This window comes from Macaca thibetana, chromosome 17 (assembly GCF_024542745.1).
Source record: "Macaca thibetana thibetana isolate TM-01 chromosome 17, ASM2454274v1, whole genome shotgun sequence".
In the NCBI taxonomy this organism is placed as follows: Eukaryota; Metazoa; Chordata; class Mammalia; order Primates; family Cercopithecidae; genus Macaca; species Macaca thibetana.
Genome location: NC_065594.1, coordinates 57,056,462 through 57,073,736, shown reverse-complemented (window position 1 = coordinate 57,073,736; position 17,275 = coordinate 57,056,462). Strand labels below are relative to the sequence as shown.

Genomic DNA, 17,275 nt, shown 5'->3' with positions numbered 1-17,275 from the left:
TTATTTTTAAAAATAAGATTGCTATAATTACCCATATTAGATAATCCTTAAAGTGATCTTGTCACGCTGTCTTGTTTATTTACTCATGTTTTAGAATTTGTGTATTCATTATAAGTATGAACTTTAGCTCAATTTTGATCTATCAGTCATTCTATTTAAACATCATATTTGACTAAAAAATATTGATATCCTAATTTAGTTCAAAGGTGACTTTAACTGTTTTAGCACTTTAGTAATGCTCTAGTTTAGAGACAAAATAGCATTAGACATTCATATTATGACTGTATCGTTTCCAAAATAATTTTTAAGTCAATGGGAAAGATAGAGCTAAATAGATGAAGGGTTCAGATCCTCTGTGAGGCATTCATTATCAGTTATGTAGAACTTTTTGCCCTTTTTAGAACACTCTTCCTTTTTGTTTTGGTTTTCTTGTTTGGTTTTGTTTGTTTGTTTTGTTTTTTATAGCACCTTGCCTTGCCACCCAAGCTGGAGTTCAGTGGCACAATCTTGGCTCACTGCAATCTCCACCTCCCAGGTTCAAGCGATTCTCATGTCTCAGCCTCCCCAGTAACTGGTATTACAGGCATACACCACCACGCCCAGCTGATTTTTGTATTTTTAGTAGAGATGGGCAGGGTTTTACCATGTTGGCCAGGCTGCTCTTGAACTTCTGGCCTCAAGTGATCCACCCATCTTAGCCTCCCACAGTGCTGGGATTACAGACTGGGATTAAAGACGTGAGCCACTGCACCCAGCAGAGAACATGCTTTCTGACTTTACGTCTTAAGAGTCTTTGTTTTGTTGTCTAATTTATCTAGAATGGTTTCGCTTCCATTTTTTTCTAATCTTAAGTTGTCCAGACTCAAAAATTTATTGATGATCTTCTTCATTTCCCAATTTTGCTATAGTCATTAATTTCATTAATTGCTCCTTTAGTAAATATTTGAGGTCTTATTTGTAGACTTCTTATTTGCATTCTTGTTAGTAATAAATACTAAACTGGAAAGTAGGCATTGGGTAGAGATGCAGAGGGGAGGGATACAGAGTAAATAAGATGGGGTGAAGTTCTGATCCTTGGAGTACTTGCCATGTAATGTGGTAGATATACCATATTCACATAATTAAGTTGCTGTGTGATAAGTTGTGGGATGGCTTCACATTTGAGGAGGTCTTGAAGAAAGGTTGCCAGGAAACAGTAAAGGAATTTCTAGACAGAGAATCAAATGTTCAGAGTTTTGGGGACATGCTATGTACGTGAACTGATGAATAGTTGATATAGGTCAAGCAGAGAATTGAGGGTGGAAAAGAGATATGTACTGGGGAGATTAGGTTTCCCTCTTCCTTCTCAGGCAGCACTTAATCTGTACAAGTAGAAAAGGCTTACTTCTTTCTTCAGCTGCCTATAATATTTGTTTTTCTTGCCTTCAGCCCATTTGTGTTTATGTACCTCTTATTTCTGTTTTTAAACTACTTAAGGGTAAGGACTCATTCAGGATCCCTTCTTACTCACATTTGGTTTCTTTTTAAGCGTTAGAAATTACACTTTGCTCATAGTAGGTTTTCACAATTTGTTAATACTTTGCACATTTGTGGATGCTTAATTTTAGTTCTTTGCATTTGATATGATCATTCTCTTTAAAATAATTTCTAACATATATATGCTCCTTGCCTTAATTATGTCATTTAATCCTCATTGTGACCCTGTGATGTTAAGCATATTATAATTCTCATTTTTTCAATGAATAAAGATAGCCACTCACCCAGGAGCACAAGTAGAAAGTAGTGGAGCTGGTATTGGAACACCAGTTGATATGATTCCAAAGCCCATGCATTTATGTTCAGTATGCATTAATCTAGTGGAGAGATAAGGATAAATACAGTTATAAAAGGATGAAGCAACTATAGCTGTGATAATCCTATTACTTTGACTAGAACTGCCAAACTACAGAAAGATACTTATAACCTTAATGGTTGAATGAGGATGAACAGCATGATATGTGTTGAAGATGACATGAGTCATTCTGAGATGGCATACCTGGGGAACATTGATTGATTTTAAATTAAAATTCTAAAGATGTGGAATCTACAAAATGTGGGCTAGTACAGTGTTTCAAATATCAAGGAAAATGCAAGTAAGAAAATGAAAAGAGAATTTATTATGCACTTACCATGGAAGACACTAGACTCTCTGGAATCACGAGCTTAATTTTTTGGAAAACAGTGTACTTCTGTGATAGGAGATGTTAATAGTTTGAAACTTACACACCCGATTCTTTGGGTACTGTGTCAAAAATGAGATCTTTTAACATTGTGAGGGGAGGTGAGTGGAAGAGAAAGTTTATATCAAGGAAAGTAGAGGATAGACCAATGGAAGTATTCTAAGGTATCTTTATAGTTCCCATATAATCTGAATTCTTGCAGAAGCAACTTGGGTCTCTGTATATCTCCATGCATTTATACAGATTACTTCTTATTTTAGGCTGATGGGTGTTTACATATAGAAAGTATACTGATTTTCCACAATTTGGGACCTGAAAATTTTGAAGTAAAGTTGAAGAGAAAGTATCATTTGTTGATCTTGTTTGTATAGCATCACCTGGGTTAATTGATAAAATTGGCAAATGTTTCTTGCATTTTAAATTCAATTTCATTCTTTTGGGTTACCTAATAACACCTAGCAGTCACAGCTTTAACATACCCCAGGTTTCCTGATTTTGTTAATAGGTTTGTCTGTATGTATATGTATATATATACCTGTTTTTTTAATCCTGATGGTATTAACTTTAATACAACATTAGTAAATGTGCTGTTCTTAGTTAAGAACAGCTTTATTTCGTTATTTAGCTTAGTGTTAAAGTTTCATAAACAGAATGAGATTAAAACAGTTAAATTAAGACTGTAATAATTAATATATATATGCTATGCTTGATTTTCCTGAGTTATTTTATCATTTTGCTTTAACAGTGGCAATTCTTAGCTTTGTGCTTATCTAACACAATGGAAGATTTTTTCTTTTCTTTCCCTGAGCATTTGGCATGGTTGGTCACATAGTTTCACTGTGATACTTATTCACTTACTTGGTCTCTTCTATGCCTTGAAAGATTATCAGCTTAGAGTTACAATTTGGTGTTCATTAATTTAGTTAGGTTCCCAGTATGCTTTAATTTTCTAATTTTCTTGACAGAACTTTTCTGCCTTTAAAATAGTATTCGAGAATAAAATGTTATTGTATATATATATGTGTGTATGTATATACACATGCACACACAAGCTGTGCTTGTAATAATCTGTGAAATTATACTATATGAAAGCTGACATATTTTAATAGTGAGAAATTGGGGCTTTGGAGAAATTAACGTTTTCATGAATGTTCATCTCTTTAGACTAAAATGTTTCTAAATTTTCACAGAACACTATTCAAGAGAGTGTGTGTGTGTGTGTGTGTGTGTGTGTGTGTGTGTGTTTGAGATGAAGTCTTATTGCCCAAGCTGAACTTGAACTTCTGGGCTCAAGGAGTCCTACCTTCTGAGCTTCCCAAGTAACTGGGACTACAGGCATGTACTACTATGCCCAGCTAAGTTTTAAAATTATTTTGTAGAGACGAGGTCTCTCTATCTTACTCAGGCTGGTCTCGAACTCCTGAATTCAAGCGATCCTCCTGTCTCAGCTTTCTGAATAGCTACAAGTATAGGCATGCACTACTGCACCCGGCTATTCAAGTATATTTTATTTTTAAACTCCAGCTGTCTATTCATCAAATTTCTGCTTCTTGATAAATGCAATTTTATTAGGACATTGCATTTTGAAAATAATCTTATGGTAAACCAGTGTGAATTAATAATTTTCTACAACTGCAGAACAAAAGCAAAAAAGTATAAAGTTTCAGTTTATATAGAAACATATACAGAATTGATTTTATTGGCAATTTATTACCATAGTTAGCAGTTACATCATTTTAAAATATCATTGTACATGCTGTTGACTGAGAAAGCACTTATGTTTGCACATTGACTTAAAAGAGATATAAGCTTTAAATATTGTCAGCCAGTTACCACATTGCTTCTTTATCACTAACTTTACCTGCATTACTTTTAACAATTGCTTTTCACATTGTTTTAATACTAATTTATGCTAAAAAATAGAATGTGCTAAAAAGAAGTGATATTGTTTTATGTAAAAAAGTCTGTGCCACTATGCTTTGTAAGGGAGAGAAACCATTGACCAAGTACTCTACAAATTCTTATATACATGGATGAACCAGTAAAGACATTTTTCCCCTAAAACATAGCACTTCAAAATGCTCTGCAATATGTTTTTCACTTTACCTAAAGAGAAAGGACCTTATTCACTATCCACTTTTAATTAGGGGGCAATTGGCTTTGGTTTTGGTTTACATTTATTTTTAGGCATATTATTTGACACTTTTTTAGGGTTTTATATGTCTTACATTTATAAGTTTCTTATATATATGATATATATACACATATATATATTTCTTACATATATGTATATATGGATATGGAAATATAGAACTGGAGAACAGTAAATAAAGTCTCATTTCTAACATGACATAATTGATAGGGAATTTTGATGTTTCTTTTTTGTTGAAGTCTTAGTTGATCTTTTTTATTAACATTTTGAATGTCCGCTTTTTTGGTTCAAAATAACCTTCTATCATAATATTTACATAAGCAGTAAAATTGTGCAATTGCTACTCACTGGAAAGATTTAAATTTCAGATCAGATAAATGTAGATTGATAGCATGAGATAACTATGAAAATATGTATCATTTAAATTATCAGTAAAACATTTTGTGAAAATGTTGATTTTTCTGGGGTGTTTCTGTGAATTGATTGTTCCTTAACAAAACATTTTTAGACTTTGACTTAGAGATCCTAAATGCTCTGCATTTCCTAAACTTTGAGATGGAGAAAAGTAGGCCTGTCTTTTGATAAAATTGATTAAATTTTTATCTTTTGATAAAAAATTAATTGTATTATTTATGTTTTTCTTATCAAATTTGTTAGTAGCATTCAGAAATATTTCCAAATGATTTTTTTCCTACTTATAGAGGGAAGGAAAATTGAAAAAAAATGACTGAGACTTTTTGTTTTATTTTTTACTTTTTTATTTTTGTACTTCAAAAAGTGATAAGTTCACATAAACTACATGCCATTATTATTCATAATAATAATTGCATTTTCTATACAATCTACATCATTTCCATTTTTATTATAAAACAGCAGACTGGTTTCTGTCATAAAACAAATCTGGCTTGTATTAGAACAAATATGTCCTCATTTAAAGAATTTTAAGGTTTCTGTCTTGCATTGAGTATCTTAAGCTTTATAACAACGTCTGGCTCTTAATTTTAGTAAATGGCATGACACACTATATCCACGGAGAGCTTCTGACAAAAACTTATCAGACAGAATTTCTTCAGTGTGGTGTTTACTCAGATGGCTTCAGTTTCTCTTTAGTAAAATAATAATTCGGTGTTGGTGCTAGAGTACAGAAAAATGTTGTTACTGTGCACGCATCTTCTGCAGATGATATCCTGTTCCCTTTCTTTGTTGATATTTTTCTTTCTTAAACTTTGTTGCTCAGAATATCTTTAATGCTAGCCAAGGAGTCAGGGATTTGGACGTATTTTCATGGACTTCCAAAGCTTTTTTCCCCCAGGTGAGTTAACTGTAAGGAACAATCATGTTTTATTCAGGTATTTCAGCATGTATAACAAGTTTTGTGTCTTTGAAACCTTTGCTTAAGATTAATAAAACCTTTTAACCAAAAAACGATCTATGTGAAGTGCTGCAATTGAGTTTTCTCCTTGCTCCTGCCAAAAAGAATGTATTATTACTTTCAGTGATACTTCCACATGACTTCAAATTTGCTATATTTAGTTTATGACTGACTTTTCCAATGATTATATCTAAGATTAGTGTTTTCACAACTAACTTATTTAGGTGGCAGTGTCCTGGCCTTATGGCTCTTTTATTTTTTCTGCTGCCAACTCTTTCACATTCCCTCTTTGAATGTTCATCTGAGAATGGGATGGGAATGGAGGGAGAAGATAATAATATTTTCATGAATTTAATATGCTGGTACCTGGGTCTTACATTTCAGTATTGAATAAAACATTTATTTTACTATTGCTTGAGTGTGATAGGCACAGTTCTATGACTTTATGTCTGTCCGTTTTTTATACTGTTTAGCACAAGAATTGGATAAACTTTGTTTTATACTTATTAATATAGTTTTATTACCTTTACAATAAAATATTGTTTTAAATTTTTAACAAGTTTTCATAATTGCCTTTCAGTGACTAGTTTGCAATTATAATTAGTTTTACCAAGGCTTAACTCCCAGTGTTACCCTGAATGATCAAAAGTTAGAATTATTGTTATAATTAATTAAATGCACTAGGAATATTATTAAATACCAATGAAATTGGGGTTTTTTGCTTAATCTGTGGATATTTGCTTTTTTATGTCACCATGTAATTTTTAACAATCATTTGTGAGTAGGATTAAAACTTGCCTCTTCCAACTGTGAAATGGCATGATGTATTTATTTATTGACCATTTACAAATAGACATTTTAAAATGTTTACAGAAAATCTTGTGAGTGTAATAGCAAGTATTATGTAAAGTTTAGACCTGTGCTACTCTCAATTTTTATCTTGAGCGCTTTCTGTGTATTCATATAGGTTTGCACATATATAAATTCTTACAAATATATATGATGAGTATATAAAATATGTATTTTACATTTATTTTTGGTTGTAAATCTAAGCTTTTTGAGTGTTTAAAATTCTCATTTCCATTAAATTTCCAATATGTAACAAAAGAATTTTGGTAAATAAACTATAATTATAGTAAATGTAAATTAATTGTTCTTAGTACATATTTGTGTAAGTAAAAATTGGTTATTCATCACTACAGTGAGATTCACAAAATATGTGAAAGTTAATGGTGACTTTAACGTTTTCCCTAACCAGTCATGTGTGGAAATAACAAAGTAGCAGGTATACAGAATTCTTGAATCCACATATTTTTAAACCTGAGGATCTTGTTTTTAATATTCTGTGTTACTGTCTATATGAACATGTATACATATCTTTTCATATGAGGCTACTGGTAGGGATAGAACTATTTAATACAGTTTTGTCTTGTATAATGTTAGTTTTAAAATTTTTATTCTATTTATAACATTATTAAATATCAGTTTTAACCTAATGTTTGCATGTGTGTCTCTTTATGGTTATCTAGTACTCTATCTGAATATGAAATAAATTCTAGAGTTCATATTACTGTATTTAAAAATGCAGTTTTAAATCTCTTTTAAAGGAGTAGTGATGGCAATGAGAACACCCAGTGTGGACCCTTTATTTGCATTTAGTTCGGAAAAAGAGAAAATATGGAAAGGTTATTATTTCTCTTTATTCCATTCACATAGGAAACAATTTTATCACAGCATTGCAATTTAACAGCAAATTTAGGGTAGGTTCTTTTCTTTCATTTTAGAAGTGACTCTTTTCAGTAATATAAATTTATGTTATATTTACTTAAATCCATGTTTAATTTCTCCTTTCTACTAAAAATATAGTCTTTTCTGTTACTAGCATTAATGTATCACTGCATAGTAATGGCTTAACAAATCTAGCAAGACATTTTTATTTCTACAACATTAGAAAGTATATGTTGTTAAAATTTTGTAAGCATCATTATTTCATTCATAATGAACAAATACCAAGATATAGCTATATTTTAATGCATATTTTTCATCATCTCTGCTTATGGATCAGTTTTCAGATTCTTCATACCTGTTTTCTCTATTTATAAATAAGTATTTCAACATGGGAAGAAGTGAATATTTAGACTTTTTTTTTTTTAACCCATAACAATATACAATAATGCGGTAATAATGATTCAAAGTTATTCCCTTGTGGTTCACATAGTATAGTATTTTTATTTTTCCTACTGTTAAATTTAAACATTGCATTAAAGATAAAAGTAAAATCAAGAATGATTGTATTTCTCAAATTGTGTTGGGCAGAAGCCAGAGGTCGATTGGTTTCCTGCTATATTTTCTTGACTTCAACTTTATTTTAAATAGCATTTATTGTTGAAAAACAGATTCTTTAGTACCAATGACTAATTCTTCAGTTATCTTTAGTTATGTGGTTTTTTTATATATACTGACAGTACTGTAGACTTGCTATAAAAGCTGTTAGTAGGAAGGCTTTGAAAGTGATAATAGATTGTATTTTGTTTATTTTTCTTTCCTATTCAAATTTTCAGGAATCTAAAACTAATACTGATGACTTTTTCAAAGACATAAACTCCTGCTGCCCACAGGAAGCAACAATGCAAGAACAAGATATGCCATTCTTGCGAGGAGGGCCAGGCATGTACAAGGTAGTGAAGACGGGACCTTCAGGTCACAACATCAGAAGCTGCCCTAACCTTAGAGGTATCCCAATTGGAATGTTAGTTCTGGGAAACAAAGTCAAAGCAGTGGGAGAGGTATGGATTCTTGTAGCTTCATGACTTCTAAGATACTCATTTTTAATATAATACAACCAAAGCATCTCTTCTAAAGGTTGCCATTTCTGCCACTGGTTTTTCAATGTTAATGTATTTTATCTTTACTTGTATTGCAAATACATAATTTTTCTGTGCTTCTGTCTAATGATTTGCATGATTATCCTTGTGAAAACAATATATTAACAAATGATTTGTATTGTATATATAAATGTTTGGTATTTGCATATATTTTTTCATTATTACAAATGTACTATACCATCATGGATTATCAGCACTTAAAATATTCTATGTGATCGGTATGGAGATGTGATCATATGCAAAAGGTTTCACTTCTTTGTTCCCATTCATAGGTCTCACTGAAGTCCTGAGCAAATAAAATTACTCTTTAGGCTACTGTGGCATTTGCCTCAGCTGATAAGCTTGAAGATGTAGTGTGTCATGCTATTTCTCAGTAAGGGTCATTTTCAAGTTACACTGTGGATACTCTCAACCTAAATAATAGCAAATCGGCTGTGTTAGGACATTTTAGGTGCAGAAAAAAGAAAATGAGCCATATGTTTTTGGGTAACACTTAAAATTATTTAGGGATTATCTTTGTGCTTTGAAAGTTATTATTTTAACCAAATTCATAAATAAGCAGTATTTTACAGAACTTTTTATTGACTTCTGTCTTACCTCAGGCTGTGGCCTTAATTTCAGAAACTAATTTCTTGGTAGAAATGTATTGGAATGATTACACTATTCAGACACGTGAGCTTTTTACTGGTTTTCATACTGAGTTCCCTAAAAGAATCAAGCCAATCAATCATGCTTTTTGTTATGTACCAGGTAACCAATTCTGAAGGGACATGGGTGCAACTGGATCAGAACAGCATGGTAGAGTTCTGTGAGAGTGATGAAGGAGAGGCATGGTCCTTAGCTAGAGACAGAGGCGGAAACCAGTACCTCCGACATGAAGATGGCAAGTTGGCTTAAATTTGTGATTTATTCCAATTAAGCTTTCAGATACAGAAGTTTTATGCCTATTGTATTGCTTTTGTTTTAAAGAGGTTTTTTTTTGTGTTTTTTTTTTTAAGTAAAAGCAAAACTAAAAATTAAAAAATCTTGCAACTGTTAAAATTGGTTTGTAAAATACGTGAGTACTTAATGCACAGTAAATAAGAAAATTAAAAGAAAATTGGAAACATATAAAACAGGCTTTTTATTTCATTAATATAAAGTTGTATACCTCTTTCTTCCGTACCAGTCCAGGACTTAACATTTTATCCCTTCTACAATAAAATGAAAATTCAGTATTCAAACTACCAATCTCAGTACTTCTCCCAGGCAATTTCATTTGATTGCGTTTTGTCTTAGGGAAAGAACATTGAATAAATGCATAGTGTCTTTAGAATTTCCTGTTGTTAGATTTTCGACTTTAAATTTTATTTTACCTTTTTCTACATTGATCTCACTTAATAAAATATATTCCTTTTTGTTCCCCTCTCTTTGATATCTTGGCGGCAAAAATTTGTTCTTCAAAGTTGAGACCACATTATCTCTTGTGTGAAGCTTTAACTGATCACAACAGAGCCAAGAACTTCTTGTGTTCCTAAAGAATAGTGCTCACCACTAGAAAAAAAATTGATTCTATCACAGTGAAGTTCATGTTTATTTCTTCATACCCAGTTATGAGTCCCTTGTGGACAGGCACATGGTTTTGGTCTTTGCATTCCTAGTTCTGAAACAGTTTGACACATACTAGATGCTCATGAAGTTTTGTAATATAACTTGAATTATAAAAATAATAGCACATCAAAATAAGTATGTAAGCAAACATGGACTTGTCTGCCAAATCCCAAAATTTATAGGATGAGGTTAGATGAATAAGAGAACATGCATCTTTATTCAAAAGATAATAAATTTATAATACTTATTATTCCAAGAGGCCCAGTATGACCATAAATATGGATTCAAAAAAGGTTTGAAATTTGCAGTAATGATGGAGTACCTTTGGAGATATCTCCCTTTTTCCCCCCACAACACACCTTTGAGGTAGGTGATATAATCTTCAATTTATAAGTAAGGAAATTCAAGCTCGTAGAATTTAAAATGATGTGTCTACTGTTGTACAGCTGGTGACATAGCAGATGTAAGACTTCAGCCAGAATCTTCATTCATGTTTTAAATGCTGTACTCATTACACCATGCTGTACACATTGAGCACAACTTGAGAACCTACCTCCTCCCCTTGTTTTTCCCAGATAAACTTTTTTTAGTGTAAGATGATGTGGTCATAAAATAATGTCCTGAGACAGTAGAACTATTCATTTGAAAAAGATAAGGGTTCCGCTTGATGTAAATTGACATGTACTAAATGACTTTTTCACTTACTACATGCTTATTATATATTTTTGTATATTTACTACATATTCATAAATTTTTAAACATTTTTCTTTATATAGGAATATTCAGATATAAATGAAAATACCTAAGGTGAAATCAATTTTATTTAAGATAATTTAAATATGAGAACAGCTTAGGCGACTTCCAAAGGACTTTTCTAGCTTAATGCTTAATAATTTTTTAACTGGTAGTACAACAAAATATATAAGAGTGGATTCTGAAGCAGGACTGCCACAGTACTGATCCCAGCTATACAATTTTTACTCATGTGACCTTGACCAAGTTAACCTAATATCTCTGTGCCTCAGTTTTCCCATTTATAAAAGGATTTTATAAGTCATAACCACATAAATTTGATATGAAGACTAAATGAGCAAGTAACAGATAAAGCTAATGGATGATAAGTTAGGTATTATTGTCAAAACGCAAAATGCCTTCCATACTAAGGATCAAGTTTTAACCTGGGAAATTTTATTCTTATAAACTTAGAAGATAGAAGCTTCTTCCAAGATAAAATGCCCTTAAATTAGAGTATCATTTAAGAGAAGTTTAAATTTTTCTCTGTAATCAGTTAATCATCTTTTACTCTTGATATATAGATACAGATATAAATATAAATATTTGGTGATCATGTAAATTTTAATATTTAAATATAAAATCTAGAGCGACAAGGAAAGAAATGATATGAAGTTAGTGCCTTTAAATCACTAATATTAGTTGATGTACTGCCCAAATAGTCTGTTCAGTGGTGATAATATTTAATATGGAAATACAAAGATTTGGCACTATGGTAATTTATATGAAGTCATGTGAGTAAAACAAAAGCTTTCCTCTTTGTAAAAATTCTCTATTGGTCTTTGAAATCTGTAGTAGGTAAAGTTACTGCTGTGGTAGAAACAGACTTCACTCTGGATGCTAGACCATTCTTAGTCTAGAGGGGAAGCACTACTATCTTTTCCGTTCAGTTTACTGTTCATGGGTGTTTTTTGAAGAAATGTTCCACTGCTGAAATAGTGCATGCTGAAGAGTATTGCCTAATAAGGGAAGTGCTAGGATTGACTTTTTAAATAAAGTCTACAAATGCTGGTAAAGGGATAGATTATACAGTACCACTGGTACAGCAGAATTGCAATTTACAGGTAGGAAGGAAACACTCTACCACACCCTGTCTGTAGTTCCCTGTTCTGTTTAAAGGAATATTGACTTTCAAAAAATATATTTAAGATATCTAAAGATATTTTAAAATAAGATATTTAAAAATATACTGAAGATATTTCATTTTTCATAAGGTTATTTTAATGGAATTAATACCTTTTCCCCCCGATTTTACTTGACAGACTTTATTTTGCCTTTTTTGGCTGGCATTAATATGGATGTTTAGCTAAGGTATTATTTTATATCAGACAGAATCTTGGAGTCACTTGATTGTTCATAGGGGATTAATTTAGTTTGCATATTTTATAGGTCGCGTCTTGCCATTTGTAAATGGATAAAACATTTGCCATTTTCTGCTTGAAATAAGAATTCTGATACATTTATAGACTTTGATTATGTAACATTGTTTATTATTATCCTTCTATTTGGGAAAAATATCTTTATGTAATAAAAATAAGTTAAAAGTTAAGTTTTCCATAATTTTCACATTCATGACTTAGAACAGTTAACAAATGAAAATTCCTTTTGGTACTAGATACTTAGTTTTTTTCTCTATTCTAATACTAATATACAAAATACTTTTATTTCTGGTGTATAGGTTATTCATTTTTGTTTTACAAAATTCTCTTGTATAAATTTGTTACAAATACAAAGAGTTCCTGGTCCAGAAGTATTAGTATGCATTCAATAATATATCCTATCACAATAAAAGTAAATTGGCTTCATAAGAGCATATCTCATTTCTAAATTTCACTGTGTATTTGATAAATAAAAATAAAGATTTGTCAGGTGCTTTGTTAATGTTAAAATGACCTGGCTGGTATTTTAATTTATCAAATCTAGACATGAGCTTATTTTAAGATCTAACCATCATAAAATCTTTTGTAATTTTCTCTCTTGGCTGTATGAATAGGGAATAGCATATAAGAAACTAATGTTACAGCTGTGGCTTTTATTGTAGAACAAGTTCTTCTGGATCAGAATTCTCAAACTCCTCCTCCAAGCCCTTTCTCAGTGCAAGCTTTTAATAAAGGGGCAAGTTGCAGTGCCCAAGGATTTGATTATGGACTCGGAAATAACAAAGGTAGGTGTTTAAAACTAAGTATTTTACTTACCTAACTTCAATATTTTTTATTACCTTCTCTTGTATACACTTTTTATTTGTGTTCACCCAGAAATCTTTATTAAATTAAAATTTGTTTCTGGAAAGCTAATACAAAATGTTTACAAAGGTCTTCTTTTCATAGTATTGTTTTTTTTTTTTTTTTTTTTGGTTTGTTTGGTTTTGGTTTTGGTTTTACCAGTTTTGGCTTAAATTTCTGAGTGTGCTTGCTTATTTTTTTTCTATTTAAAAAACACTCATTTTTATTTCATATCCTAAAGATTCTATTTCACTAAATCTAGTAAAATGTTATTTTTATCATCCACTTATTAGGATGGTAAGGTTAATGAGCAACAAAGAACTTTCTCAAATGATCCATTTAAAATCAGACTATTACTTAAATAATCAGACTATTACTTAAAATAATATTTTAAGTAATGTTACACATGAGCTTTATAAAATTTATGTGGTTTTGAATTTCTAACCCAGTAATCTTAATTTAGAATTATGTGAAATGATATGTTTGGTTTTAGTATCTGTAATAAAACCAGAAAGTTGTAAAAATTAAAAAATCCAAAGTCATATGAATATAAAATATATATAGCTGTTTTGGCTGCATTAATGGAAGAGACCAGCATCATGGACTGTCCAAACAATAGTTAATTTTTAAAAATTTATGCTGGAGGTTCATCAGAAATTGCATTTTTATGTGAATTCACACACTCTTGTTCTTTCCTATGTACCTGATCTAGACTCCTTCAAAATCAGCCCTAGTGTCCACAGGTAACATACAGCTGGGTCATGGGTAAAAGGGAGCAGATAGCCTACGTGGAAATAATTTTATTTTAATTTTATTTAAATTAATTCACAGGACTTGATTCCAAGGGACAAATACAGTGTCATTATACCTGACTTGCAGAACAAGTGAAAAAATAAAACGGTGAACAAAATACAGAATTACATCAATGTATAAGGAATATTCTGTTTAAAATAAAACTACTTCTATTGAATAGCTTCGTTACTTTTCCACAGAGTATTTTTATGAAGGAAACCTAGCCACAAGATTTTTTTTTACTCTCTTGGATTAGCCTATCCCATAGGATTGGGTATTATCTGCTCACTTACTTCGGGTACCTGATTTCCATTAATTTAAGCTAGATCTTTGTACTTACATAGTGTAAATGCTTGGTGGTGTTTTCTTTATGTCCCTTTCTCTTTACCTTTGTCAACTCTTAAAATCTCAGCATTTGCTTACTGCTACTATATCTCTATATAGTAATGTTTTAAAGCCTTGTTTAACACAAGTTGTATGCTTTCAGTCTTTAAAATGTCTGTCATTGTACTGATAGCTATCACAGTAAATCAGTCTTTATAATTTATTAAAATAAATGTAAATGTTTAAGAGACACAAACATTGCCGAGAAAATTTGTTATTATGTAGAAATAATAAAGTATTACTTTTTAAACATGTGATTTTTGTGAATATCGTTCAAAAAATAGCATGCCTCATGCCAGGCATAGTGGCACATGCCTATAGTCCCAGCTACTTGGGAGGCTGAGGCAGCAGAATCACTTGAGGCCAGGAGTTTAAGGATGTAGTCTGCTATAGTCGTGCCTGTGAATAGCTACATGCTCCATCCTGGGCAACAGAACGGGATCCTGTTTTTTTAAAAAAATATTAATAAGTCTGCTCTTATTAACAAGCTTTTAAAATATTTAGATGGAGCAAAGAAATAATAAATTTAAATTTGATGAAATATATCTGACTTTATTATCTGTAACAGTAGTTCCCATTTTAACTCTTAATACTGTCCAAAATCAAAGAACTGTTTTTTGTAAAAGCTTTTTTTTTCCTTAAAACAGTATTTTAGAAAATTACTCATGATCGCTAATTTTTTTTCATATAATCTACAGCATTTATTTATTATTGCAAAAGAAAATATTGTGGCTCATGTACACAGTTCTTTCCACATAAATCTATCCCTTGTAGGTACTTCAGTTGAAATTTTTGCATATGAAACTTTATTATATTTAGGAAATATGACTAGAAGGTTAGTATTTTACAGTTACTGCATCACCTAGTCTGGATATAGTTCCCTCTCCCCACCTCAAGCATCATTTAAACTATTTAATGTACATATTCTCACAAATAAGAAATTATCCATCAGATTATTTCATTATCTTAAAAAAAATTTTGTGAAACCTTTTGGTTCAAGGAAAAATGTTAGAATTGATATTTTAGATACTATTCAAATTAGGTAGCTCATAATCCTTTTTGTCTTATAGGACTTACAGATTTTTAAATTATTCCTCTAAGCAAAATATTTCATGCTTTTAAAGTAGAATTTCTTTGGCAGTAACAACTTAAAAAAGAAAATATTAATTTATAACTATAATGTAAACACATTGCTATGTTAATAACATACTTTGCCCCATTAATTCTGCTTTTTAAAAGAAAAACTGCTAATTGCTTATTTTCTGCATGAAATATACTGCCGATGAGGCAGGGTGGTATTAGTCATTGTTGGGAATTATGAAGAAGGCATCATTTACTTAGATCTTCATTTATGTATGTTCAATATTGAAGCAATTTATCACTGATTCTTCATAGAGTCTTCATTCTCCCATACATAATGAGAGATGTTATATATGAATGTAAATGGATTTGTTTTTATAGATGGGCTTCTATATAAGATTTGGTGGGGTGCTTCCATTAAAAAAAAAAAAAAGCATGCAAAATTTGGTCCCTAATTTGAGGATGATTAATAGTCACCAATTTTCACTCATTTCTGAATTGGCATGGTTTTATTTAGTGTTCAACTCTATCTGAATGTCATAAAGCACCATTTACTTTGCCATTTTGGATGTTAATGAATAACGAGTTGCAGTTTTGACTGTTTTACCCACTGCAGGTGACCAACTGAGTGCCATATTGAATTCCATTCAGTCACGACCCAATCTCCCAGCTCCTTCCATCTTTGATCAAGCTGCAAAACCTCCCTCTTCCCTAGTACACAGCCCATTTGTGTTCGGACAGCCCCTTTCCTTCCAGCAGCCTCAGCTTCAGAGTAAGTCTGTCAGCCTTACCTGCCTCATCAAGCATTTCTGAAGCTTTGTTCTGAGTTATTTATCAGTTACTAATTAGTTATCAACTCACCTGACTGGTTTTTTTAAATTAGGATGTTATCCCCTCCCACATTTTTGAAATATTTAAGCTATTCTGAGCTAAGACATTCTGCAGCTAAGACATTTAAAGTTGCTTTAAAGTTCATATGCATGACTATGGTAAGCATCACATATAGGGACAACTTTCAGTGGATTTTTGTTACTTTAGGATGTCCCAAAAGGATAAAGCTATTTCACTCTATCAGTGGGTAGAAGAAAGACTGTACTTGTTTGGGCAGGTTTGTTTGTTTTTTCTGAGTGAATTTGGTATCTATGAAATGTATGACAATTTAGGTTTCCCGGTTTCTCAAATTGTTGTTTCCTGTCTTTATTTTTATTTTTTTGTTGTTCCTTATATGTTAAATTGATCATTTGATTCTAGTTCTGCCTTTTAGGATTGCTCTAGTCCTTCATCCATGATAGTAATTCACGTTGGTTTGGAAAAGATACCCAAAAAAAATTATACTTAACTGAGTGTTCTTTTTTCTTGACCTCCTGAACCTTCCACGTAAACTTTTCAAAGCTCTATTCAGTGTGACAACAGTGTGCTCTTCTTGGCATTCAGTTCTCATTAATTGAATCAGTTAGTTTGTGAAAGTCTCAGCTTCTATACCATTGTTCAGATTCAATTGCACAACCTCTTTGCTTTGGTAAAGGACATTCACACTTAGGTCTAAGTTATTTTTTAAACAAAAATACTTTAATAACTGTTACTAGGGTCATGTAAAAGAGTGCTAGCTGGTTTAGTTTTTATTAAGAACTAGGATAGTATGTAGCTAGCAAATGATGTTATTCATTACTTTATTCACTTTAGGTAAAGGGTATACAAGAGTATAAACTTTTCTGGGTTTCCACTATCCATTAGGAAAGTTTAATTAATGAAACTAATTAGTTTGGAAATATAAGTACTATCAGTTT

At 31.4% G+C, this 17,275-nt stretch overlaps 1 protein-coding gene across 20 annotated transcripts in view; it reads left to right on the top strand.

Annotated features, from left to right (window-relative positions):
- Positions 1-17,275, top strand: part of MYCBP2 (MYC binding protein 2) — a 1,055,480-nt gene that overhangs the window by 963,601 nt on the left and 74,604 nt on the right. For 7 of the 20 annotated variants that reach the window (XM_050766397.1, XM_050766404.1, XM_050766398.1 and 4 more), the window contains 5 exons: positions 5,609-5,683; positions 8,305-8,529; positions 9,379-9,511; positions 13,052-13,174; positions 16,081-16,260. In XM_050766397.1, the coding sequence (XP_050622354.1) occupies positions 5,609-5,683; positions 8,305-8,529; positions 9,379-9,511; positions 13,052-13,174; positions 16,081-16,260 (736 nt within the window). The remainder of the gene's footprint in view (positions 1-5,608; positions 5,684-8,304; positions 8,530-9,378; positions 9,512-13,051; positions 13,175-16,080; positions 16,261-17,275) is intronic. The other 13 variants (XM_050766418.1, XM_050766405.1, XM_050766400.1 and 10 more) reach the window with 10 other exon arrangements.